This window comes from Hyla sarda, chromosome 2 (genome assembly GCF_029499605.1).
Source record: "Hyla sarda isolate aHylSar1 chromosome 2, aHylSar1.hap1, whole genome shotgun sequence".
NCBI classification, from domain to species: Eukaryota; Metazoa; Chordata; class Amphibia; order Anura; family Hylidae; genus Hyla; species Hyla sarda.
Window position 1 is genome coordinate 199,525,254 of NC_079190.1, and position 27,145 is coordinate 199,552,398.

Sequence of the window (27,145 nt, forward strand, 5' to 3'; positions counted from 1 at the left end):
TAGGCTTTTTTTTATCTGACTATGCTACAGGGGCTGTAAAGTTAGTGTAGTCCATAATATATAGTGTCTGTACCTGTGTGTGACGGTTTTCTCACAATTCTTCTGTGATTTTCCCCCCCAATATTTATTTTTAACAGCATACAAAATGACTGTTGTCTCAGACTTTTGCCAGGTTGCACTGCGGCCGAGACCTGACTCACTAGTCAGCTGATGACAGGGAGCCTGTCTGCTTCAATGGGAGGAGCGATCGCTTGGTGGGAGAGAGATCAATCTACAACTAATGCAAAAGCTGTAGGCATGGGTGGGGTGGCTGATGTGTGGGAGGGAGGAAAATGGAATTATGGGATTTGTAGGTAAAAAAAGAAAAGTCAAACAGGAAATACAAGTTCACAGAAAGCTAGCCACAGTATTATGGTAATCTCACAACATAACCATTTAGCCCCAAGACAAGCGTAGATCCTTCCTAAGCATTTCCATTACTGTCTGCCAGGTACATACTAAAATCACCTTATGGTGGAGAACCCCTTTAAGAAGGATTTAACCAAACGTTTAAAGTGTAATGTAACTAATAAATATCTCAGACTAATAAAGAAATAACATAAGTTATAAATGAGGACCATTACTGGGATTTCACAGGATTTTCTTCCCATGTATGCTCAAAGTGAATACATATATTGGGAAAGCTTGAAACACACATGCCAAATATTTACATGCGCCCAAAGCACATGGAATATTTTAAACAAAGAATCCCTTTATCATAGGCCTGGCTGGTATATTTCTGTGAAGACTATTGCCATATATACCACTCTATACCATACAGCGCAGCCTACTACAGGAGGTAAACATCAATGAATACTCCTAATGTATCTCTCAAATAGAATGACAAGATATAACCAGAGGCTACCATCTGTCATGGTTAGCATATGTAGAAATGTAATATTTGTCAGTTAACTCCCTGTTAGTGTTAAAAATATATTTTATTAAAATAAATAGTTTGCATTTAATATCATCACGATTTTCAGTATGTGTGTAATTCCAGACCAAGCAGAAACACCCAATACACCCTCCTATTGCATACCAGTCTTAAGGCATTTTCTTATGTATAACCAAACTCATGCCGTGTTCCAGCATTAAAGGGGTACTCTGCTGCTCAGCATTTGGAACAAACTGTTCTGAACGCTGGACTCAGGAGATTGTGATGTTATAGCACCCCCCTCATGACTTTACGCCCCGCCCCCTCAATGCAAGTCTATGGGAGGGGGCGTGACACCATGAGGGGGCAAGGCTATGACGTCACAAGCTCCCGGCGCCAGCATTTGGAACAGTTTGTTCCAAATGCTGAGCAGCAGAGTACCCCCTTTAAAGCAATTCAGAAAGATTGATCAGCTCCAATTTCACACATGTTACTGTACTTCAAATGACTTCAAAGTTCAGGTTTTGTTTAAAAAGAAATAAAACAAAAACAGGAAACACATGGTTTCAATAAAAATTGCAACGGAATAAAAGTCCAACAGAAGTTGTGGCCTGACATCCAGCAGGAAGTGTTCATATAGTCACTAGACCGTAATTCTTTATGGATGGTAGTCAGCACTTTAAGAGCTCTGTTGTGCTGGATGTGGGTTCAGGGACAATCTCTCCTTTCATAAATTCATCCTATAATAAAGCAAAATAGCATTTACTAAACATTTTTTGTGAAGAAAGAGGGCTTCCTCTTGACATTTCATAGGTGCACATATAAATGCAGACTGGTTGCTTCTCAGTGTAACACTGACTGACATAATACATTGGAACGTGTAATAGATGGAGATGCCTAGATACAGTTTGGTGCAGTCACAATGTAGAACTGCTTCTGTTGTGCCTGTCTATTACATGAAAGAAGGACTGAGGTAAACGGACTGATAAATACAATACATGTTGTTATAATGATGGTATATTGCTATGATATACCATCAATATGTAATCACTGTTAGCCCAACTGCTGGGACCCCTAAAAATCAGGGGAGGAGTCTAAAGGGACAATCCACATAGGGGGGGGGGGGGGGGGGGGGAGAGATCAAAACCATGGGCAACTCAGCAACTTTTCCTCCGGACAGGTTTTGATAAATCTCCCTCATAGTCCACCTACGATGGCCCCGACATATAATTTCAACATACGATGCTTTTGTATGTTGGGGCCATCACATAAACGGCTATCCGGCAGTGCAGACTACTTCAGCTGCCGCTGGATAGCCGTTTAAGGTGCCCCGTGTGGTCCAGCGATGATCACTCACCTGTCCCCGGCACTCCAGACCATTCTCTTCAGGATCCCCTGCATCGCCGTCGCTCTCTGTCATTATGACGTCGCCGCGCACACCGTCCCGACATCCAATAGGAGCGACGTGATGACGGCAATTAAGAGCGACAATCCCAGGCAGCAGAGATGGTCCGGAGTGGCAGGGACACCCCGGGGACGCGGCGACAGCGATTGAGGGCGACATCCAGGGCAGCTTCCTATACTTTACATTGCACGGATCCCTCAACATACGATGGTTTCAACTAACGATTGTTCATTTGGAACGAATTACCATCGTATGTTGAGGGACCACTGTAGTGAATCCTCTGAGATAACAGGCAGCCTCAATACTGTACACATGTAAATGGTATATAACATAATGCTCTGAGGTTAAAGGGGTACTCTGGGGATTTATTTTATTTTTTATCAATATGCCCAGGCAAAATGCATAAAAAATAAATAAATAAACCTCAACTTATCTCCTGCCAGTGCCTCCAGTTTTGTGTCCCAGCCTGCAATGCGCAATCCTGCAACTCCTGTTGCCCAGGTCCAATACATTTTTACAGAGAATTTTGCACTTTCGGATTTTCTACCTCACCTTCTAAAAATCAAAATGCTTTCAATTGTGCACATACAGGCTCATATGAGGGCTTGTTTTTTGTGCCACCAAATGTACTTATAAAAAAAAAATGATAACATGTACCAAAATTTGTATGTTTAAAATGGTCATCATCTGACCCCAATAACTTTTTTATTTTTCCGTATACGGAATGAGGGCTCATTTTTTGCGCCGTGATCGGAAGTTTTTATTGGTACCTTGATTGTTTTGATGGGACTTTTTAATCGCTTTTTATACATTTTTTTTAGGGTATACAAAGTGACCAAAAATACGCAATTTTTGACTTTTGAATTTTTTTTAAGTGTACACCATTGACCGTGTGGTTTAAGTAACATCATATTTTTATAGTTCGGACATTTACGCACTTGGCAATACCACATTTGTTTATTATTATTTTTGTTAAAATTTTTTATTTTTATTTTTAAATGGGAAAAGGGGGGGGGGGGGGGCGATTCAAACTTTTATTCAGGAAGGGGTTAATTCACATTTACTCACTTTTTTTTTTAGCCCCCATAGGGGATTATTACATGCAACCCTTTGATTGCATACACTGAACAATGCTATGCCATAGCACTGATCAGTGTTATCTGCGCTTGATTGCTCAATCCTGGAACTGGTATTAGCCGCGGATCCTGGCTGCTCATAGCAACTAGGACCCCGCAGGTACCTGCTCCTGATCGCGCTTCACATACCGGGAGCCGCCCACGAGCGGAAGGGGTAAAAAATTTTTATTTTTATTTTTTACTTTTTGTTATAGCTCCCATAGGGTATGTGCAGACTGCAGAGTATTGCACCCTAGTCTGTACTACTGTAGAGAGTACACGATCCTCCAGGGCAGGCTAAGCTCAGCTGGCTCCACAAAATGGCAGAGGGTGGCAGCAGCAGGGGGGGGGGGGGGGGGGGGGAAAGACAGTACTGGGAGGGGTACTGCGAGTGTGAGAGTCACTGTCTCATTTAGAGTTATAGTGAGGCTGGTGCAGGATTTTGCGGGACCAGCAGGCATAGTGCTTTATCCTCCGCACACATAGTGTTAAATATTATGCACTTACCTAGCACATGACCATCCATCCAGTCCAGGTCTTATAATTGTTCTTATCATTGACCTACGTCATCACCCTTCCGGAATCCGGGCCTCCGGGTTTCCGTTTGGGGTCATTTGGAGTTACACTATATAAGGGGGCACTTGCCCGATATACTATGTGCCACGACTAAGAGCCAGTACATGCTCGAAACGCGTCGGTTTCCCTTTTTATTTTCCACCATGGATATCCTCTGTTTTTAACATGCTACATTAAAGGTGAAGTTTTAACTTTCTAATTGGACTTTCTGGAGCAGCTGGAGGCCCCCCCCTGCACGTGTGCTTTTTTTCTTCCATTGTTCTCCGGGACACGGCCCGCGTCCTGCCTGCCTTGCTCTCCTGCAACTACGGAGCTCCTGCATCCAATACCGCACAGTGGTGAGCTGAATCCCTCCTTTTTCTTCTTCTTTGCATAGTGCTTTATCGCCCGCAGCAGCCTCCTGACCACCCGCACGTTTTGGGTTGGGTCCCACAGGATCCCAATGAAGCCCTCTAATCCTTACCTTGTCATAAATAACTTTCACTATTAGTGAACAGCTCGGACAAGTTGCAACTTCTTCTCCATTTTCCAGATCTTCCTACAATACACAATATAGACGTATGTTACTAATAGTGTGACTAGGGCTGCAGCTAACAATTATTTTAATAATCGATTAGTTGTCGATTATTTTATCAGAAAAAAAAAACGTCAAAATAAGGGGTCCAGCTGATTCTACTTGAAGAATTATTTACAATATTAAAAGTATTCTAGCATGTGATGTGACCAAACAACAGCAATTTTAGTTTTTTGTTTTTTTAAGTTTATGCCGGTTGCTATACAGGGTCATTATTAATGATCCTGTACAGAAACCAGCGTAAATTTGATACTGCTGCATGGGTAACTGTCTGAACTATTAAAATAAAATCTTAATGATTTACTAACATTTAATTCTAATAGTTCAGACAATTAGCCATGCGGCAGTATCAGATATGTAAAAAAAATAAAAAAATAAAAAAATAATTATATATATATTTTTTTTATACAATTTTTGTATAGCAATAGGAAAAGGTGGAGCTAATTTTTATTGGGGGGCAGTTTACTTACATTTCATTTGTGTTTACTTTACACTTTTTCTATAGCACTCCTATACACATGGGGGTATTTGCAGACTGCAGAGCATTGCACCTGACCCATGTCTGTAGTAGACACTAGGATGCAATGCTCTGCACCCCCCAATGTGTATAGCAGTGTATATGTACTACATACACACTGTTTTACCCATGGGGGTATGTACTACAGACACAAGGGTGGAATGCTCTGCACAAACCCCCACGGGTAAAGCGGTGTGCACTGCTCACAGATATACATATAGCGGTATAAGCAGAGCGTTGCACCCTTGTGTCTGTAGTACAGACATAAGGGTGCAATGCTCTGCACATACTCCCATGTGTATAGTAGTGTAAGTGTGTACTACATGCACACTGCTATACACATGGTAGTATGTGCAGAGCATTGCATCCTAGTGTCTGTACTACAGACACGGGTGCAATGCTCTGCACACACTGCTATACACATAGGGGTATATGCAGAGCCTTGCACCCCTGTGTCTGTAGTACAGACACTAGGATGCAATGCTCTGCAGCATTGCATCCTAGTGTCTGTAGATGACACTAGGGTGCAATGCTCTGCATATAACCCCCCCCCCCCCCCCCCCAATGTGTGTGTCAATAAGCAATGTGGTAGTAACAGGGGCAGGGCGCATAAAACTGCAGGAAACTGTCCTACCGGCGGCAGTAGTACAGAGTCCTCCACGTCAGGCTGAGGCTCCATAAGTGTAGAGCGTCCACATGCGGCGGGGAGGGGAGGAGTTCAGAGAAGCAGCCGCACACGTGATTGGTGAGCAGTGGGTAGTGGAGGGTGGGACAGGGACTAGAATACTTAACAGAGGCTGCGGCAGTGCGGACTAGCGTCTGACCGCGCGCCCGCAGTGTTATCACAGCCGGAACCTGGACAACGAGTCGGCGGATTATTCGATAACTGGATTCGTCGACAACGAATCCCGCTATCGAATTTTATTGATAACGTTGATTAATTGTTGCAGCCCTAATTGTGACAAACAGAAGATAAACATTTTACATTAAAGAATAAGCAGATAAACATCACACAACAGGTCTTCAGTGAGGTCACAGGTTGTAAGTAATCTTGGCACGCCAGATCAGAATGTCAATGGTTACTCCCAGATGCACTGATATTGGGGGCTAATCCCAATATTTTACATCCTATTTTAGTCCGATTTCCTGTAATGTATCTATAGAGATGGGACCCCATAGACCTAGAACCCTGGTGAGAAGACCTTTCCGAAACTCTGGTCGGTGAAGACCTTTAGTTAATATTCATTTTTACACTAGAAATTTTTCCTCTTCCCCAAGTAAACCATGTTCACATGGTTCCGATTGTATTCCATGACCTTACTGTATTTCATGACCCTTACACATAGACTGCCCAACAAATCCCTGCCTAAAAATGGGTAAAATCCTGAACATGGCCTTAAAGGGGTACTCCGCTGTTCAGCGTTTGGAACAAACTGTTCTGAATGCTGGAGCCGGGAGCTCGTGAGGTCATAGCCCCGCCCCCTCATGACATCACACCCAGTCCCCTCAATGCAAGTCTATGGGAGGGGGCGTGACTAAAATATGTCTATAGAAAGTCCAGTATTTTACAGGATTTAAGCGGAGAAGAAAATAGGACATGCAGTATTTTTTCTCCACTCAACTCCTTTAAATGGACTGAGAGGCTCCCGTTACTGAAGCACAATGGCTGCACAACAGCCATGTGAACCAGCCCTAAAGGGGAACTCCGATACATACGTTCTCATCCCCTATCCGGATAGGGGATAGGTGTCTAATGGTGGGGGTGTGACCGCTGGGAATCCCCATGATCTCCTGCCCGGCACCCCAGCTCTTCTCATGCACGGAGCTACCTCTGCTCCGTGCACGGATTACTGTTGGCCACCGCACAAAGCTGTATCTAACACGTCCCCTCCATGTATCTTTGTGGAAAAGCCAAAGTTACACGAGGGATGAGAACTTAAAAGGGGTACTCCGTTGGAAAATATAATGTATTTTTTTTTTTTTTTTTTTTTTTTTATCAACTGGTGCCATAAAGTTAAACAGGTTTGTAAATTCGATTAAAAAAATCTTAGCCTTCCAGTACTTAGCTGCTGTATGCTCCACAGGAAGTTCTTTTCTTTTTTAATTTATTTTCTGTCTAACACAGTGCTCTCTGCTGACACCTCTGTCCATGACAGGAACTGTCCAGAGCAGGAGAGGTTTGCTATGGGGATTTGTTCCTGCTCTGGACAGTTCCTGACATGGACAGAGGTGTCAGCAGAGAGCAGTGTGGTCAGACAGAAAAGAATGACAACTTCCTGTGGAGCATACAGCAGCTGGTAAGTACTGGAAAGATTAAAGGAGATCTGTAGTGCAATATAACTTATACCCTATCCAAAGGATAAGGGATAAGTTATAGATCGCAGGGGGGGGTCTGAGCACTGGGGCCCCCGGGATCTCCTGGACAGGGCCGCAGCAGTATGCTGGAAAGGGGCCTTCCGTCCCCTCATGACGCAGCAGCCGACACGCCCCCTCTATGTACCCCATAGAGATACATGGAGGGGGCGTGTATGCCGCGGGTTTCTGCTGGGGACGAAACTTCACTTCCTGCAGACTGCCGCGGAACCGTCCAGGAGATCCCGGGGGCCCCAGCGCTCGGACCCCCCACGATCTATAACTTATCCCCTATCCTTCGGATAGGGGATAAATTATTTTGTGCTGGAAAACTCCTTTAAGATTTTTAATTAAATAGAAGTAATTTACAAATCTGTTTAACTTTCTGCCACTAGTTGATAAAAAAAAAAAAAGTTTTCCACCAGAGTACCCCTTTAAGTCCCAGGTTTCCCCTTTAACTGGGCAATGCATCCACTTTTTGGTGGCTGGAGAGGGTGGGAATTTTAGGTGAGTGGGAAGACTAGAGATCCTCTTAGTGCTGACAGTCTGCACCACTGCACACACAAGCGCTCTGTACAAATACATTATATACAGGTTGTCTAGGACTGGGAATATCTGACTGACAGCTGTCATATGGCGCCTAATGATGACGTCACTATGAGAACATTATTCGGGTATTCTTGTGACTGACCGCACAGGACTCCGCCCACCGCGTGCCCCAGAGCACACAGCAGGGTACTGCCCGGTACTGTACCTTGGTGATGGCAAATCTGTCTCCACACGGACACGGGTAGTAATAAGTCTCCGTGTCCTCGTCATACTCGAAATCCTCAATCTCCACCTCATCGTGATACACCGCCATCCCGCCGCCCGACCATGTGAGCACAGCCCGTCACACCCGGCACCGAGCGTGGGCTCAACATTCACACGTCACCACCCGTCCCCGAATTCATACGTCATCCGCCCATTTCCGGCACGAGCTTCACCATTTTTTATCCTGGCGTTTGATCTCTATATCCGCGGACTACAGCTAGGGGGCGTCCGTCCTCCTGTCAGTAGTGTTATGAGTGATCAGTATATCCGCACCATAGACCGGTCAGCGCCCTCTAGGGGCAAAACTTGGAAATAGCTGAGATTTAATATATAATCACATTGAAGGTGTAAGTGATAAATGGGAATTATTATACATAGAAGGGAAGAGTAAAAGAGCGGTGGTCCCCAAACTGTGGACCTCCAGTTGTTGCAAAACTATAACTCCCAGCATGCTGGGAGTTGTAGTTTTGCACAGTTTGGAGACTACTGCAATAGAGGGTTGTGTCATCCGCCCCTTTGATATTCAAGTTACAATATTTTTTCTTAAAGGAACCTTACCCCACAAAAACATCAACTTATTAAAGGGGTACTCCGGTGGAAAACTTTTTCTTTAACTTTCTGGCACCAGTTGATTTAAAATAGATTTGTAAATTACTTCTATTAAAACATCTTAATCCTTCCAGTACTTATTAGCTGCTGAATACTACAGAGGAAATTATTTTCTTTTTGGAACACAGAGCTCTCTGCTGACATCATGATCAGTGCTCTCTGCTGACACCTCTGTCCATAGAAAACATATGCTGCTCTGGACAGTTCCTAAAATGGACAGAGATGTCAGCAGAGAGCACTGTGCTTCTGATGTCAGCAGAGAGCACTGTGTTCCAAAAAGAAAAGAATTCAGCAGCAAATAAGTACTGGAAGGATTAAGATTTTTTAATATGAATTCAGGTAGAAGAAACAGACATGGTCGCACATCTACAATCTTGTATTTCGATCTACTTGCTTCTCAGTATAATATCAAAAACTAACAGGTTGTTAGTATACGTTTTGATCAAAAAGTACAAAGCCCACTCGCCACGTCAAGGCCACCTATTTAGAGTGGGACCCTAACGTCCCTAGCATAAAATGGCGTAGCACTGGGCGGTGACCACCATCGCCGCAACACCAGTGCCCACGGGGGGGGAAAGACCCACTGGCAGAGCGGCCCCAATGCCAGTCAAACCACAGACACGGCGCCACGGCAGCAACGGGAGGTGCGACCCATAGACTGTTTTGAGTGGCATTGGGGCCGCTCTGCCAGTGGGTCATTCCCCCTGTGGGCACTGGTGTTGCGGTGGTGGTGGTCGCCGCCCAGTGCTACGCCATTTTATGCTAGGGACGTTAGGGACCCACTCTGGATAGGTGGCCTTGACGTGGCGAGTGGGCTTGGTACTTTTTGATCAAAAATGTATACTAACAACCTGATAGTTTTTGATATTATGCTGAGAAGCAATCAGATCATTATACAAGATTGTAGATGTGCACCATGTCTGTTTTCTCTACCTGAATTCAAGATTTTTCAATAGTTGATTATACCAGTTGATTTAAAAAAAATAAAAAGTTTTCCACCAGAGTACCCCTTTAAAGGGGTTGTGCGCTGCCCTGGCTTTCCTTACTCCGAACGCTGTGTGCGGGCTTCCGTGTTCGCCGGGCGTGACGTCATGCCCGCCCCCTCAACGAAGGTCTATGGGAAGGGGGCGCGACCGCTGTCACGCCCCCTTCCCATAGACTTTTATAGAGGGGACAGACATGACGTCACAAGGGGGCCGGGCGTGATGTCACGCCCCGCGGCCGCGAACACGGAAGCCCGCACACAGCGTTTGGAGTAATGAACTTCTGGACGCTGTGTGCGGAGCTCCGAAAGCCAGGGCAGCGCACAACCCCTTTAAGACATCTCATCAGATGAGATGTATGACCCTCACGAAATGTATGGATGTTCCGCATCTATCAGAACAATATGTAAGGTCACATTCACACAGCAGAATGTCCATGCAGAATTCTGCAAAAATAAAAAAAATTCCGCATGGACAGTCCGTTGTAGCAGCTGCACTGCCGCAGCAATCCCAAATCCAGCATCCGCAGAAAGAATAGCCTTGTCTATTCTTTCTGCAGAATCCACTCGGAAATGCATTGCCGTCTATGGAGACGGCACATTTGTGAGTGGTCCTAGTGCCGGCATGTTCTGCCTTTGCCCACTGTCTGCATAATGTCCACCCAGAAATGTTGCCGCGTGAATCAGCTGAAACACTCCATTGAGTACAGGCGTATCAGTCCAGTGATGCCAATGCAAAATTGTAGAATTTTGGTGAATCTTGAAATACCTTTTTTATTGGACAAACAGTATTTTTTAGCAACAAACTTTGGGGAGTACTCCCTTTGACTTGATAAAGGGAGTACTCCTTAGGCTAGGTTCAGACTACGGAATTTCCGGGCCGAAAATTTCAGCCTGGAGATTCTGAGTTCCGCCTGCGCTGACTGAATAGGTCGGCGCTAGGACCGTGCGGACACTGCAGTCTACCATAGACTGCAATGTGTTCCGCGAGGAATTCCGCCTGAAGAAAGGGCACCGCCTTTCTTCAGGCGGAAATTTCTAAGCGGATTTACTAAGCGGATTTTCCGCTTCACAAATTCTGAAGTGTGAATTTGTGAATGGAAAACCATTCACTACACTAGACATTTTAGCAAGCGGAATTTCTGACAGAAATTTTACAACTGAATTTCTGTCGGAAATTCCGTAGTCTGAACCTAGCCTTAAAGCTTGTTCTTATAAAATATTACAACAAAAAGTAGGGTGCAGCTCACTTTACCGTCCAATAACTGAGGTTACTGCTTAAACTCCAATACCCCAAGGAATAAAAAGTGTACTTAAATAAAACAAATCACAGAATATCGCTTTAACTGATAAACCCGCTAACATGTATGATGAAATACAGAGGTGTACCGTATCACAATCTTATAACCAACTGACACCTTATATGCATAAAACCCTTTTTGATTCAGTATTACAAAAAGTACGACATCTCACACACACACACACACACTAGTTTAAACATCTTATATGCATATACCATCTCTGGTGATTATTTTCAGCATGTAATCAAAGGCTAAACAATAATAGAGGTCACATTCACATAATTCCTTACTGAGGGTAAATCCCAAACGACTAACAGAAATAGTACAGTATAGAAATTCTAAACGCATCCAACGCACCTCGCCAAACTGTGTGGGAGGAAACAGCCCAGCTCATCAGGGATGACTTAAAGTGTACCTGTTGTTAACAAAAACTTTTGATATAATGTAGATAATACCATTATATGTATATTTGTAATATACCTTGGTTTAAAGGGTACCTCTCATCAAATAAACTTTTGATATATTTTAGATTAATGAATGTTGAATAACTTTCCAATAGAATGTTAATGAAAAATATGCTTCTTTCTATTGTATTTTTCCCGATCAGTCCTGTCAGCAGGCATTTCTGACTCATGCTGGAGTCCTAAACACTCAGAGCTGCCAGCCTGCTTTGCTCACAGCCAAACAGGCTGTGAACAAAGCAGACTGGCAGCTCTGAGTGTTCTCCTTTGTGAACAAAGCAGACTGGCAGCTCGTAGTGTTTAGGACTCCAGCATGAGTCTGAAATGCTTGCTGCCAGGACTGGTAGGGAGACCCCTAGTGGTCATTTCTTCAAAGTGGAAAATTAAATAGAAAGAAGCATATTTTTTAATAACATGCAATTGTAAAATTATTCTGCATATATTAATCTATAATATATCAAAAGTTTTTTTGATGAGAGGTACCCTTTAAAGAATGTGTATATTTTTGTCCCTACAGCTATTGTCAGTGTGTCTCTGTGAGGAGTCCAAATACAGGAAGTGTGGGTGGACAAGCAGGGCTCTGTACACTGAGGACAAGCAGGGCTCTGTACACTGAGGACAAGCAGGGCTCTGTACACTGAGGACAAGCGGGGCTCTGTACACTGAGGACAAGCGGGGCTCTGTACACTGAGGACAAGCGGGGCTCTGTACACTGAGGACAAGCGGGGCTCTGTACACTGAGGGCAAGCAGGGCTCTGTACACTGAGGGCAAGCAGGGCTCTGTACACTGAGGACAAGCAGGGCTCTGTACACTGAGGACAAGCAGGGCTCTGTACACTGAGGACAAGCAGGGCTCTGTACACTGAGGACAAGCAGGGCTCTGTACACTGAGGACAAGCAGGGCTCTGTACACTGAGGACAAGCAGGGCTCTGTGCAGTGAGCATAAGCAGGGCTTTGTGCAGTGAGGACAAGCAGGGCTCTGTGCAGTGAGGACAAGCAGGGCTCTGTACACTGAGGACAAGCAGGGCTCTGTGCAGTGAGGACAGGCAGGGCTCTGTGCAGTGAGCATAAGCAGGGCTCTGTGCAGTGAGGACAAGCAGGGCTCTGTGCAGTGAGGACAAGCAGGGCTCTGTGCAGTGAGGACAAGCAGGGTTCTGTACACTGAGGACAAGCAGGGCTCTGTGCAGTGAGGACAAGCAGGGATCTGTGCACTGAGGACAAGCAGGGCTCTGTGCACTGAGGACAAGCAGGGTTCTGTACACTGAGGACAAGCAGGGCTCTGTACACTGAGGACAAGCAGGGCTCTGTGCAGTGAGGACAGGCAGGGCTCTGTGCAGTGAGCATAAGCAGGGCTTTGTGCAGTGAGGACAAGCAGGGCTCTGTGCAGTGAGGACAAGCAGGGCTCTGTGCACTGAGGACAGGCAGGGCTCTGTGCAGTGAGCATAAGCAGGGCTTTGTGCAGTGAGGACAAGCAGGGCTCTGTACACTGAGGACAAGCAGGGCTCTGTGCACTGAGGACAGGCAGGGCTCTGTGCAGTGAGCATAAGCAGGGCTCTATGCAGTGAGGACAAGCAGGGCTCTGTGCAGTGAGGACAAGCAGGGTTCTGTACATTGAGGACAAGCAGGGCTCTGTACACTGAGGACAAGCAGGGCTCTGTACCCTGAGGACAAGCAGGGCTCTGTACCCAGAGGCCAAACAGGGCTCTGTGTACTGAGGACAAGCATGGGTCTCTTTGGCCGATAACTCTTCTCCAGCCATAAATACTCATCCCCTCTTCCTCAGCATTCTTGTGAAGGAGGCGGAGTTAGAGGCTGAAGTGGGCAGGGTTAATGTCAGAGTGGACAGGAGAAAGCATTGCTCATACAGCAGCAACCGCCTCCAGTGCAGTTAAGACAAATTTATCACATTATCCACAAGCTAAATATCTCCGGAATAGCTGCACTGATTTTCACCCACACTACCTACCTGTATATTTAGGATAGTGCAGGTAACCCTGATGTAAATTTCAATTTAATACTGTTTATGAAAGAAAGATGTCACAACCAACAGTGCAGAAGAGCTTACTGTGTATGGGGCAGCTGGATGGTCGGAATGTCTACGGTGTTATGCTGTTCACTCCATCGCTGAAGCTGCCTGCAATAGGTATGTGAGATTTAGAACAGGCCGATGTGGCAATGAAAGAAGGTAGGTATTCTTTAACATTGCGTGTATGTGTCACATACCTGGGGAAAACATTGAACCAGGATGAACTAGGGAAAAAGCATGCCAGCAGAGGCAGCGTGATACTCTGGCATTGTGATGCCAGGAAACCTTGAGTCTTGGCCTTCATGTGAATGTTACTTTGACACGTATAACCTACCTAACCATTGTTGCAACCAAGTACATCTCTTAAAGGGGACATCATTCAGTATACCCGTCAGGAAAAAAAAAACTGCATACTCACCCAGCCTTGCTTACAGCTCAGTTCCTCATGTTTCCACCCTTATCTTCTTTCCTGTTATCTTCTCTGTTGCTGCTGCTGGGTCCTTTGCAACTTGAGGAGGAGGGGACATTCCTTACTGCAATGGTGAGGCTTGCCAGCACACATTGTGGGGGAGCTTCTGCCTTTCTCCTCAGTGCAAGACAAACATGGATCCTTGCTGCACGCTATGAGCAGGATGATTGACAGCTTGCAGCATGGCACAGCACTGCTTCTCCTGCTTGTCCCTCCCTCACTTTCTGGACTTTGTCCCAGCAGCCAGTACACAGATGACACAGCTGCTGGAGAGGTTCAGCCTGGAACAAAGACCCCTAGTGGCCAAGGATTTGGGCAAGTACCGTATTTTTCGCCGTATAAGACGCACTTTTTCTTCCCTAAAACTGGGGGGAAAAAGTTGGTGCGTCTTATACGGCGAATACACCCCTATTGCGGCGGTCCCTGCGGCCATCAACGGCCGGGACCCGCGGCTAATACAGGACATCACCGATCGCGGTGATGCCCTGTATTAACCCTTCAGACGCGGCGATCAAAGCTGACCGCCGCATCTGAAGGGAAAGTGACACTAACCCGGCTGTTCAGTCGGGCTGTTCGGAACCGCCGCGATTTCACCGCGGCGGTCCCGAACAGCCCGACTGAATAGCCGGGTTAGTGCTTACAGGACACCGGGAGGGACCTTACCTGCCTCCTCGGTGTCTTCTCCGTTCAGGGATCCACTGTATGGCCGGCGCTCTCCTTCCTCATCATCACGTTGTCGCGTACGTGCGTAACAACGTGATGGCGGCGACGGAGAGCAATGATACCCAGCCGGCAGCAGAGACGTTCCAGAGCGACGGGGACACGGCGACAGAGATGGAGCGATATCCAGGGCAGCGGTGACGGGTCCGGAGCGGCGGGAACATGTGAGTATTACCTCCTATGCAGTGGTCTTCAACCTGCGGACCTCCAGATGTTGCAAAACTACAACTCCCAGCATGCCCGGACAGCCGTTGGCTGTCCGGGCATGCTGGGAGTTGTAGTTTTGCAACATCTGGAGGTCCGCAGGTTGAAGACCACTATTGGGTTCAAAATCTTAATTTTTTTTAGATTTTGCACCTATAAATTGGGTGCGTCTTATACGCCGGTGCATTTTATAGGACGAAAAATACAGTATATTTTAAAAACTATACTAATTTGATAACATGTTTAAATTGTAAATGTTACTAATTTTAGGTGCTCTGTCACACATCAAAATGTTTAATATGTGGCTGGTTAATGGTAATGGTCTCTTCCAGCAACATGCACATTTCAAAAATTGTTCCCTCATGGTATGAGGAACACGACAAAGAGTTCAACGCATAGATTTGGCCTCCATACTCCCCAGGTCTCAGTATGATCAAGTATCTGTGGAATATGCTGGAAAAACAAGTCCTATCCATGGAGTCAGTATGTCACAACAGCATTTATAGACAGATTCAAATCTGTAATTCTTCTCTATCTTTCTACTCACATGCACTTAATAGTCCTCTTTATGCTCCAGCATGCAGTACAAAGAGTGCATGCATACAAAGGGGAAATGCAAGTGGTAGAAAGGATAAAATAACAAAATACATTACCACTACAATCCACCCAATGCCTTTGTTTAATTCCCTGCAGCAATGACTTCCCAAACACACTGCAGCCAATCACTGGCCTCAGGGATCTCATGTCAAGGACATCAGAAGAGCGATGAGAGCAAGTCATGCAGGGAAGTACATGAAAGTAGCTGTGAGGACCGAGGACTAAGCAAGAATAAAACAAATGAGTATACCGTATTTTCACCCTGAAAACCCCTTAAAGAGTACCTGTGACCAAACTTAACTTTTAATATATTGTTGTTATGATTCGGCAGGCTGGAGGTGGATCCTCTGGGTCAGAGAGGGATTGGCGTGGACCGTACCGGTGGACCGGTTCTAAGTTGCTACTGGTATTCACCAGAGCCCGCCGCAAAGCGGGATGGTCTTGCTGCGGCGGTAGCAACCAGGTCGTATCCACCGGTAACGGCTCAACCTCTCTGACTGCTGAGACAGGCGCGGTACAAAAGGACAAGGCAAGAGCAAGGTCGGACGTAGTAGAAGGTCAGGGCAGGCAGCAAGGGTCGTAGTCAGGGGCAACAGCAGAAGGTCTGGAACACAGGCTTGGGACATACACTAAACGCTTTCTCTGGCACAAGGCAACAAGATCCGGCAAAGCAATGAAGGGGAAGTGAGGTTATATGAGCAGGGAGCAGGTGGAGGCTAATTAGAGAGCTGGCGCGCGCGCGCCCTAGAGAGCGGAGCCGCGTGCGCCAGAATGTGACACCTGGGGACCGGGAAGGGTAAGTGGCTTGGGATGCGATTCGCGAGCGGGCGCGTCCCGCTATGCGAATCGCATCCCCGTCGTGAGTGTCAGTGCAGCGCTCCCGGTCAGCGGGTCTGACCGGGGCGCTGCAGAGAGGAGAACGCCGCAGAGAGGAGAACGTCTCCCCCTCTTTTTGTCACCTTGTCCCTTCAAATGAGACGAGAACATAGGGGGCGACTCTTGAGTTTCCTTGCGGAAAAAAAAGAAGTCCTGGGAAGCAACATCAGCGGCAGGCAATCCAGAAGAAGTGGGAATGGGGAGGGGGAGCAGAGGGTGAAGCTTGTCACGGGGCAGAGTGTTACCAGGAAGGGGGCTATGAGGAGCAGATGTGAGGCATCGTTTGTGACAAGCAGGACCCCAATTCTTGATCTCCCCGGTGGTCCAGTCAAGGGTGGGAGAATGACGTTGGAGCCATGGCAGACCAAGGAGGACTTCAGAAGTGCAGTTGGGCAGAACAAAAAATTAAATTTTCTCGTGATGCAGTCCAATGCTCATAAGCAGGGGTTCTGTGCGGTAACGCACAGTGCAGTCCAATTTTACTCCGTTGACCGAAGAAATGTAGAGCGGCTTGACGAGACGGGTCACTGGGATGCAGAACCTATTAACCAGAGAGGCCAGAATAAAATTTCCAGCAGAACCAGAGTCCAAGAAGGCCACAGCTGAGAAGGAGGAGTTGGCAGAAGGAGCAATCCGCACGGGCACAGTGAGACGTGGAGAAGCAGAATTCACACCAAGGGACGCCACTCCCATTTGAACAGGGTGCGTGCGTTTCCCAGACGCGGAGGACGAATAGGGCAGTCCACCAAGAAATGTTCGGTACTAGCGCAGTACAGACATAAATTTTTATCTCTGCGGCGTGTCCTCTCTTCATGGGTCAGGCGAGACCGATCCACTTGCATAGCCTCCTCGGATGGAGGCACAGGGGTAGATTGCAAAGGATACTGGGAGAGAGGTGCCCAGAGATCAAGGTCCTTTTCCTGGCGGAGCCCCTGGGGTCTTTCAGAAAAACGCTTGTCGATGCGGGTGGCCAAAAGGATAAGTTCAGACAGGTTAGCTGGAATTTCTCGTGCGGCCAGTACATCTTTGATGTTGCTGGATAAGCCTTTCTTGAAGGTCGCGCAGAGGGCCTCATTGTTCCAGGCTAGCTCTGAGGCAAGGGTACGAAACTGGATGGCGTATTCGCCTACGAAAGAAGTTCCTTGGACTAGGTTCAGCATAGCAGTCTCGGCAGAGGAGGCCCGGGCTGGCTCCTCGAAGACACTACGGACTTCTGCGAAGAAGGACTGGACTGTGGCAGAATCATTGCGGTCCCAGAGCGGTGTGGCCCAAGACAAGGCCTTTCCAGACAGAAGACTAACTACGAAAGCCACCTTAGACCGTTCAGTAGGAAATTGGTCCGACAACATCTCCAAATGTAGGGAACATTGAGACAGGAAACCACGGCAGAGATTAGAGTCCCCATCAAATTTGTCCGGCAGAGACAAGCGGAGGCTAGGAGCGGCCACTCGCTGCGGAGGAGGTGCAGGAGCTGGGGGAGGAGATGGTTGCTGCTGTAGGTCATCGAGACTTGGCAGCGGCACCTCAGCGGGATCCATGGCCGGATCTACTGTTATGATTAGGCAGGCTGGAGGTGGATCCTCTGTGTCAGAGAGGGATTGGCGTGGACCGTACCGGTGGACCGGTTCTAAGTTGCTACTGGTATTCACCAGAGCCCGCCGCAAAGCAGGATGGTCTTGCTGCGGCGGTAGCAACCAGGTTGTATCCACCGGTAACGGCTCAACCTCTCTGACTGCTGAGACAGGCGCGGTACAAAAGGACAAGGCAAGAGCAAGGTCGGACGTAGCAGAAGGTCAGGGCAGGCAGCAAGGGTCGTAGTCAGGGGTAACAGCAGAAGGTCTGGAACACAGGCATGGGACATACACTAAACGCTTTCTCTGGCACAAGATCCGGCAAAGCAATGAAGGGGAAGTGAGGTTATATGAGCAGGGAGCAGGTGGAGGCTAATTAGACTGATTGAGCCAGGCACCAATCATTGGTGCACTGGCCCTTTAAATCTTAGAGAGCTGGCGCGGGCGCGCCCTAGAGAGCGGAGCCGCGCGCGCCAGAACGTGACAGCCGGGGACGGGTAAGTGGCTTGGGATGCGATTCGCGAGCAGGCGCGTCCCGCTATGCGAATCGCATCCCCGTCGTGAGTGTCAGTGCAGCGCTCCCGGTCAGCGGGTCTGACCGGGGCGCTGCAGAGAGGAGAACGCCGCGAGTGCTCCGGGGAGGAGCAGGGACCCGGAGCGCTCTGCGTAACAATTCTTCCTTATGTAAGTATAAGATACTTTGCTATTTACTTGCTGTTAAAATTCTCAACCTTTAGGTTTTTAATGTGATTGAAAAAACGGCCACTAGGTGGTGCTGTTCTGTTCCCTACCGCAAGTCAAACAGTTAGTTTGGTCTCTTCCCGGCCTGGCAGGAGACCAAACTCAGGAAGTGCATGTGGGGCACGGTGAGGTACATCTTTCGCAGGCTTCAGTGACGTTGCGCCTGCTGGGGATGCCCACTTTCTCCTGCTGGGAGCTCACACATTGTGTGCAAGGGGAAAGGCATGATACAGAGCTTTTAATCCCTTAAGGACCAAGCCCATTTTGACCTTAAGGACAGGACAATTTTATTTTTGCGTTTTAGTTTTTTCTCTTTTATTTATCCATCCATAGACCCATGTGAGGGCTTGTTTTTGCGTGACAAATTGTACTTTGTAATGACACCTCTCATTTTACCATAAAATGTACAACGAACCCCAAATTTTTTTTTGGGTGAGGAAATTTAAACCCTTAAGGACTCAAAACAATCTTCGTTTTTGCACTTTCATTTTTAACTCCTTATCTTCTAAAAATCATAACATGTTCAATTTTGCACCTACAGAACCATATAAGGGCTTGCTTTTTGCGTCACCAATTGTACTTTGTAATGACATTACATATTTCATAACAATCTGCGGCGAAACAAAGAAAAAATTATTTGTGGCGTGAAATGAAAAAAAACAACACCACCATTTTGCAACTTTTTCGGGCTTCTGTTTCTACGCAGTGCACTTTTCAGTAAGAATGACACCTTATCTTTATTCTGTACGTCCATACGGTTACATGGATACCCAATTTATGTAGGTTTTATTTGTTTTACTACTGTAAAAAAATTATAACTACATGCACCAAAATAAGTACCGTATTTATCGGGGTATACCACGCACCGGCCTATAACACGCACCCTCATTTTACCAAGGATATTTGGGTAAAAAAAGTTTTTTACCCAAATATCCATGGTAAAATGAGGGTGCGTGTGTGCGCGTGTATACCCCGATATACCCCCAGGAAAGGCAGGGGGAGAGAGGCCGTCGCTGCCCGCTTCTCTCCCCCTGCCTTTCCTGGGGTCTAGAGCGCTGCTGTCGGCCCTTCTCACCCCCTGGTTATCGGCGCCGCTGCCCGTTCTGTCCCCCTGACTATCGGTGCCGGCGCCGATAGCCAGGGGGAGAGAAGCGGCGCCGACAGCCAGGGGGAGAGTGGGGTCCGCGCTGCTGCAGGCCTCCGGCTTGCGTCCCCAGCGTCGTTGCTATGCACGGCGCGGCGACGTCATGCGCCGCGCCGTTCAGCGCATAGCAACGACGCTGGGGCAGCAGCGCGAACCCGACTCAGGTAATTATGCCACCGGGGATGGGGGGAGGCAACGGGGCAGCGGCGCCGGCAATGGGTGCCGCTGCCCCTTCTCTCCCCCTGGCTGTCAGCGCCGCTTCTCTCCCCCTGGCTATCGGCGCCGGCACCGATAGTCAGGGGGACAGAACGGGCAGCGGCGCCGATAACCAGGGGGTGAGAAGGGCCGACAGCAGCGCTCTAGACCCCAGGAAAGGCAGGGGGAGGGAAGCGGGCAGCGACGCCTCTCTCCCCCTGCCTTTCCTGGGGGTGTATCGGCGTATAACATGCACACAGACTTTAGGCTAAAAATTTTAGCCTAAAAAGTGCGTGTTATACGCCGATAAATACAGTATGTTTAAAATTGTCATCTTCTGACCCCTATAACTTTTATTTTTCAGCGTATGGGGCTATATGAGGACTTATTTTTTGCACCGTGGTCTGTACTTGTACGTCCTGCGTCCTTAAGGGGTTAAATAAAAACCACAATTTAGCAAATTTTGGAGGCTTTCGTTTTTACAGTGTGCACTATACGGCAAAAATGACGTTTTCTTTATTTTGTGGGTCAATGATTAAAATTATACCCATCTTTACATACTTTTCTATTATTGTACAGCTTTAAAAAATATCAAACTTTTTCTACAAAATCAGTATGTTTAAAATCTCCCTATTTTTAACAATCTATAATTTTTTCATTTTTCGGTATTTGGGGCTGTATGGGGCAGGGATCGACCGATTATCGGCAGGCCGATATTATCGGCCGATATTCAAGTTTTTCCCTGTTATCGGTATAATGCGCAAAACAAGGCATGCGCACGAATCGCAAGACTTCAGTCCCGGCCCTGAAATTCGGCCCGGGACTGAAGTCCCGCGATTCGTGCGCATGCCCTGTTTTACCGTGCGGCGCAATCTAGTTATGTAACCCTTTGCAAATACACAGCTGACAGGATGGTGGAGCGGGAGCTGTCTGTGGGCCCACTCCTCCACCCCCCTCACCTTTCTCATGCTGCTTCCATCTTGCAGTGGGAGTGAGAGCCGCGGGGACGCCATCCACGGCAGGCCGGCGTGACGACATCACATCATTGCGCCGGCGCCCTGAGATTACGTCCCCGCAGCTCTCACTCACAGTACTAGAACGTACCAGCATGTGAGAAAGGTGATCACTGCTCTGCTCGGGCTCTGTATGGATGGAGGGGCAAATTAGTGAGGGGGGGGGGGGGCAAATATAAGTGAGGGTATTATATGTGAGGAACATGGGGCATTATGTGTGGGGTCACAGGACGGTGTATTATATATGAGGGGCACATGACGGGGGGATTATATATGAGGGGTACATGACAGGGGGGGATTATATATGAGGGGCACATGACAGGGGGGGATTATATGTGGGGGCACATGACAGCCCCCCCTGTCATGTGCCCACATAATGCCGCCCTGACATGTGCCCCAGAAGTATAATACCCCCTGTCCGGTGCCCCTCACAAATAATGCCCAGTTCCCCTCACATATAATGCCCCATGTCCTGTGCCCTCACATAAAATGCCCCCTGAGGGGGCATGACAGGGGGCATTATATGTGAGGGGCACAAGACACAGGGTATTATAAGTCAGGGGTGCATTATATGGGCACATGACAGGGGGGGGGGTGATGTCATGTGCCCCCACATATAATCCCCCCATCATGTGCCCCCACATATAATCCCCCCTGTCATGTGCCCCTCACATATAATGCCCCCTGTCCTACCCCCTCAGGGGGCATTATATATGAGGAACACAGGACAAGAGCCCCCCTGTCATGTGCCCATATAATGCCCCACTGACATTTGCCCCTCACTTATAATGCCCCCCTGTCCTGTGCCCCTCACATATAATACCCCCTGAGGGGGCATTATATGCGAGGGAAATATGGCAGGGGCATTATATGTGAGAGGCACATGACAGGGGGGGATTATAAGCGGGGGCACATGACAGCCCCCCACCCTGACACGTGCCCCTATAATGCACATATAATGCCCCCCCCCCTGACACGTGCCCCCGACTTATCATACCCCCTGTCCTGTGCCCCTCAATGCCCTGAGGGGGCATTATATGTGAGGGACACAAGACATGGGGCATAATATGTGAGGGGCACAGGACAGGGGGTATTATAAGTGAGGGGCACATGACAGGGGTGCATTATATGGGCACATGACAGGGGGGGGTGCTGTCATGTGCCCCCACATATAATCCCCCCCCCCCCTGTCATGTGCCCCTCATATATAATACCCCGTCCTGTGACCCCACATATAATGCCCCATGTCCTGTATTCCTCACATATAATGCCCCCATGACATTTGCCCCTCACTTATAATGCCCCCTGTCATGTGCCCCTCACTTATAATACTCCCTGTCCTATGCCCCTCACATATAATACCCCCTGTCCTGTGCCCCTCACATATAATACCCCTTGTCCTGTGCCCCTCACATATAATGCCCCCTGGGGGGGCAGGACAGGGGGCATTATATGTGAGGGAAACATGGCAGGGGCATTATATGTGAGGGGCACAGCACAGGGTGCATTATATGCAATAGACACAGGACAAAGGGCCTTATTATTATGTGGGGGGAACAGGACGGGTTATAGTTAGTTATTATATGTGGGGGCACAGGATGGGGCACTACTACTATATATGAGGGGCACAGAGTGTTTTGCATTTCAGAGGTATAGGCCGGCATTTATCATTGTAGGTGTAAGTGAAGCATTTTTCTACACCTTTTTTTGTGTGCTGGTAATGTGTAGGAGCACAAAACTTATTAAAAGGTAGCAGAGCATTTGAAATTTTGTGCAGGTCACATTTCTGAAATTTCTCTCTTCACATACACCAAAAAGCTAAGTCTGGGCTGGTGTAGTTTTAGAGACTTTTTTGTGGCTTTGTGCCTTTTTTGCTCCTATTCACAAAAAAGCGCAGTTCATAAATCCTTTCCATATGTGTATTGCCAAAATCATTGGATTGCAACTCAAGCACAAAAAAAGGCACAAATAAACCCTGCTTGCGCCTTTTTTGGGGTAGTATGGTTTTAATGGGCCACAATACATTACGGTATTGTAATCAGAGGGTGCATGGTAAGGTTATATTCAGAGAGCACAGTATGTGGTGGTATTGTAATTAGAGATGAGCGAACTTACAGTAAATTCGATTTGTCACGAACTTCTCGGCTCGGCAGTTGATGACTTATCTTGCGTAAATTAGTTCAGCTTTCAGGTGCTCCGGTGGGCTGGAAAAGGTGGATACAGTCCTAGGAGACTCTTTCCTAGGAATGTATCCACCTTTTCCAGCCCACCGGAGCACCTGAAGGCTGAACTAATTTACGCAGGATAAGTCATCAACTGCCGAGCCGAGAAGTTCGTGACGAATGGAATTTACTGTAAGTTCGCTCATCTCCAATTGTAATCAGAGGGTACAGTGTGTTGTAGTAATATATTCAGAGGGTTCAGTGTGTAGTGGGTCAATAGTCGTATTATTTTCAGAGGTTATGGTGTGTAGCGGTTTTATATACAGAGGGTACGGTGTGTAGCGGTTTTATATAGAGGGTACGGTGTGTGGCGGTATTATATTCAGAGGATACAGTAGTACTACTTTTAGCTTAGTGAAATGTAAAGTTTGTCACTGTATCGTTTGTGTGCGGTGTGCACACTTTCCTTAATCTGTACTGCTCCAATAAGTAAAAGGCTAATAGCATCCCAGTATGTACTGGCCGGGTGAGCATGGCAGGAGTACGACTGCTGACAGCATTTACACTCCTATCAGCATCAGTAACGGGGAGGTACATGCTGGGATCTCATATTATTCATATTAATATTGACATTGTTTTTTCTTCATCCACAACTTACTCTAAACCTCACTGTAGCTTGTTGTAACCCTCTTCTTTCAATGCAGATGGATGCACAAAGAAACAGTAAAAGTATCATTTGGGACTATTTTAGTGAACCCTTCCCTGGACAGGCAATGTGCAACACATGCAAAACCAATGTGAGCATGGGATCTGCAACTGCAAAAACAAAGAATACATCCAATCTTTGGACCCATCTAAGAATTCATCATGTTGAATTATTTAATGGAGCACGGAAAACAAATGAAAAGGAATCATGTGAAACACCAACTCTATTCCAGACAAACATAAAAGACCTATTTCAGAAACGCACAAAATGGCAAAAGTCCGATGAAAGATCCCAACTTCTGGACAGGGCAATCACAGAGATGATGGTTACGGATAACCAGCCATTTACAATGGTGTCTGACTCTGGCTTTAAGCGCTTGATGCCCATAGTTGAGCCAAGGTACACACTGAAAAATGAAAAGTTTTACAGAACCGAAATGCTGCCGAAGATTCATCAGAAGGTGGTTCAGAAAGTAAAAACAATATTATAACCAGAGAATGCCGGCAATTCACTCTCATTCACTACGGCCTGCTGGTCCGGATCAACAGAATCACTAATGAGTCTTACGTGTCACTTCATTGATAATGGATGGACAGAAAGGCAGTTGGTTTTGAACACAAAGGTGATGCAAGGATCCCACACTGGCGAGTACATCAAAGAAATGTTTCTAGGCATGCTTGATGACTGGGGGATAAGCAAAGATAGAGTGCTGCTTGTGCTTCGAGACAGCGGAGCAAACATGGTGAAAGGAATGAGGCTTGCTGGAGTGTCAGATCTCAGCTGCATGGCACACACCCTGCAACTTGTAGTATATGATGGCCTGTCAAGCCAGAGAACTGTGATCGACATAATTGCCATGCTAAAGAAGTGCGCAAGTCATTTCCACCATTCCTTCATTGCCAAGCACCGACTGAGGTGCATTCAGTCAGACCTTGGCCTGCCCAAAAGCAGCCTGATTCAGGCTGTTCCAACAAGGTGGAACTCCACAGTTCACATGTTACAAAGAATGCTGGAACAGAAGCGAGCTCTTAGCATCTATGCTGGTGAGCATAGAGGCTATTCTTGCCCTAATGCTGATCAGTGGGAGATTGTAGAAAATCTTATTCAGACCCTTCTCCCAATAGAGGAAGTGACCCTAGAGGTTAGCCATAACGACTCAAGTGTGTCATCAGTTATTCCATGTGTGAGAGTGCTGAAGATGCTTCTTCAAGAGAATGAAGGGCCCACTACACGTGGAATTAAAACTCTCAGGGAGGTTACGAACGAAAGCCTCAACAAACGTTTTTTGAAGTATGAAGAGAATATAAACGTAGTGTTGGATCCTCGATTCAAACATCATGCTTTCTCTTCTGATAATGTATTGGCCAAGGCAAAAAAAATGGCTGACAGAAGATAATATGCAAAAGGAGGTGCAGGTTCTAGAAAGGTCACATCTGGAAGAGCCTGATGCTACTAGTCTGGATTTTCTGGAAGAGCCTGATGCTACTACTAGTACTAGTCTGGAAGAACACGCTACTAGTAGTACTAGTATGGAAGAACATGCTACTAGTAGTACTAGTCTGGAAGAGCAAGATGATGATGCAACAGAAACCTACAAATTCCCAAAAAGGAAACACATGGAAAAAAGTCTTAAACATGGCCAAATTGATGCCATGTTCAGCGTTTTATTGGGGCCTCATGTAGGGGATTCTCTAACTTCACCAAAAGTCAGCCTTGACAATGAGCTTAATCTTTATTTGAAAGAACCAGTGATCAATAGAAAGGGCAATCCACTTGAGTGGTGGAAAGAAAATGAGACACACTTTAAAACCCTTGCTTCTTATGCCAGAAGATACCTTTGGATACCTAGTGAGCGTGTTTTCAGTGAAGTCTCAGCAATTTATGAAAGAAACAGAAGCCGTTTAACAGGAGAACATGCAGAAATGTTGTGCTTTCTGCACTACAATGTACTCATTCTCAACTGGAATTATTTAAGAAATTCTACACTTTTAGATTACTTTAGCATACTTTTCATAAAAATGTTATTTAATGTCTGTCTTAACTCACTTTTTTGTAACCTTGAAGCTGGATAGCAGGTTAAAATGGCTTGGCATTCGCTGAATGATCTGGGTTGCTCAGGAAATGGTCCTGTGTGTAGTGCCCACTACTATTTCCTCTGCTACCCAAGACCAATACCTGTATGATTGATGACTAATCATATTGTCTATGTCTACCCTTATAGGTTATGCTGCCTATCGTTACTCAGCTAGAAAGCTTAAGTTACTCAACATTTATCTTGTTTTAAATGTAATATTCTTTATTATATGCATTAAACCATGTGTTTAAATTACTTTAAATTGACACTAAGGCTAAGCAGTTAGGCAACAAAACAAATGTAGCTTAAAGGGGTACTCCGGTGTAAAACTTTTTTTTAAATCAACTGGTGGCAGAAAGTTAAACATATTTGTAAATTACTTCTATTAAAAAATCTTAATCCTTCCAGTACTTATTAGCTGCTGAATACTACAGAGGAAATTATTTTCTTTTTGGAACACAGTGCTCTCTGCTGACACCTCTGTCCATTTTAGGAACTGTCCAGAGCAGCATGTGTTTGCTATGGGGATTTTCTTCTACTCTGGACAGTTCTTAAAATGGACAGAGATGTCAGCAGAGAGCACTGTGCTCATGATGTCAGCAGAGAGCTCTGTGTTCCAAAAAGAAAATAATTTCCTCTGTAGTATTCAGTAGCTAATAAGTGCTAGAAGGATTAAGATTTTTTAATAGAAGTAAATTTGCAAATCTGTTTAACTTTCTGGCACCAGTTGATTTAAAAAAAGTTTTCCACTGGAGTACCCCTTTAATAAAGCTGTCTTGGTGCCTTGCACATATACACTGTAGTGTCCCTTTGATATAATTGCCTATGTCATTGCTGCTCATTTTACTAAGATTTAAGTAAATGTGCTATTGAACATTGTTGTTCTTGTTACCTTTTGACTGATATTTATTTAAAAAACACAAGTGGTCCAATTTGTTGTATTTGACCATATCACCATTGTTTTGCTGCAATCTGACTGGTATGTTTCTGCAATATTTATGTTTATTTACCTATGAAATTTTTTTTAC

The 27,145-nt window shown here is 46.4% G+C and overlaps 1 protein-coding gene and 1 pseudogene across 1 annotated transcript; one reads left to right on the forward strand and one right to left on the reverse strand.

The window, feature by feature from the left end:
• Positions 1-958: 958 nt before the first annotated feature.
• Positions 959-8,452, reverse strand: DPH3 (diphthamide biosynthesis 3). The gene is made up of 3 exons (XM_056560529.1): positions 8,207-8,452; positions 4,473-4,547; positions 959-1,653 (listed from the first exon to the last, which is right to left on the reverse strand). The coding sequence occupies exons 1-3, from the start codon at positions 8,312-8,314 to the stop codon at positions 1,585-1,587; spliced, it is 252 nt and encodes an 83-aa protein (XP_056416504.1). The 5' UTR covers positions 8,315-8,452; the 3' UTR covers positions 959-1,584.
• On the forward strand, positions 8,207-26,462 carry LOC130357785 (zinc finger BED domain-containing protein 4-like; annotated as a pseudogene).
• The last annotated feature ends 683 nt before the right edge of the window (positions 26,463-27,145 follow it).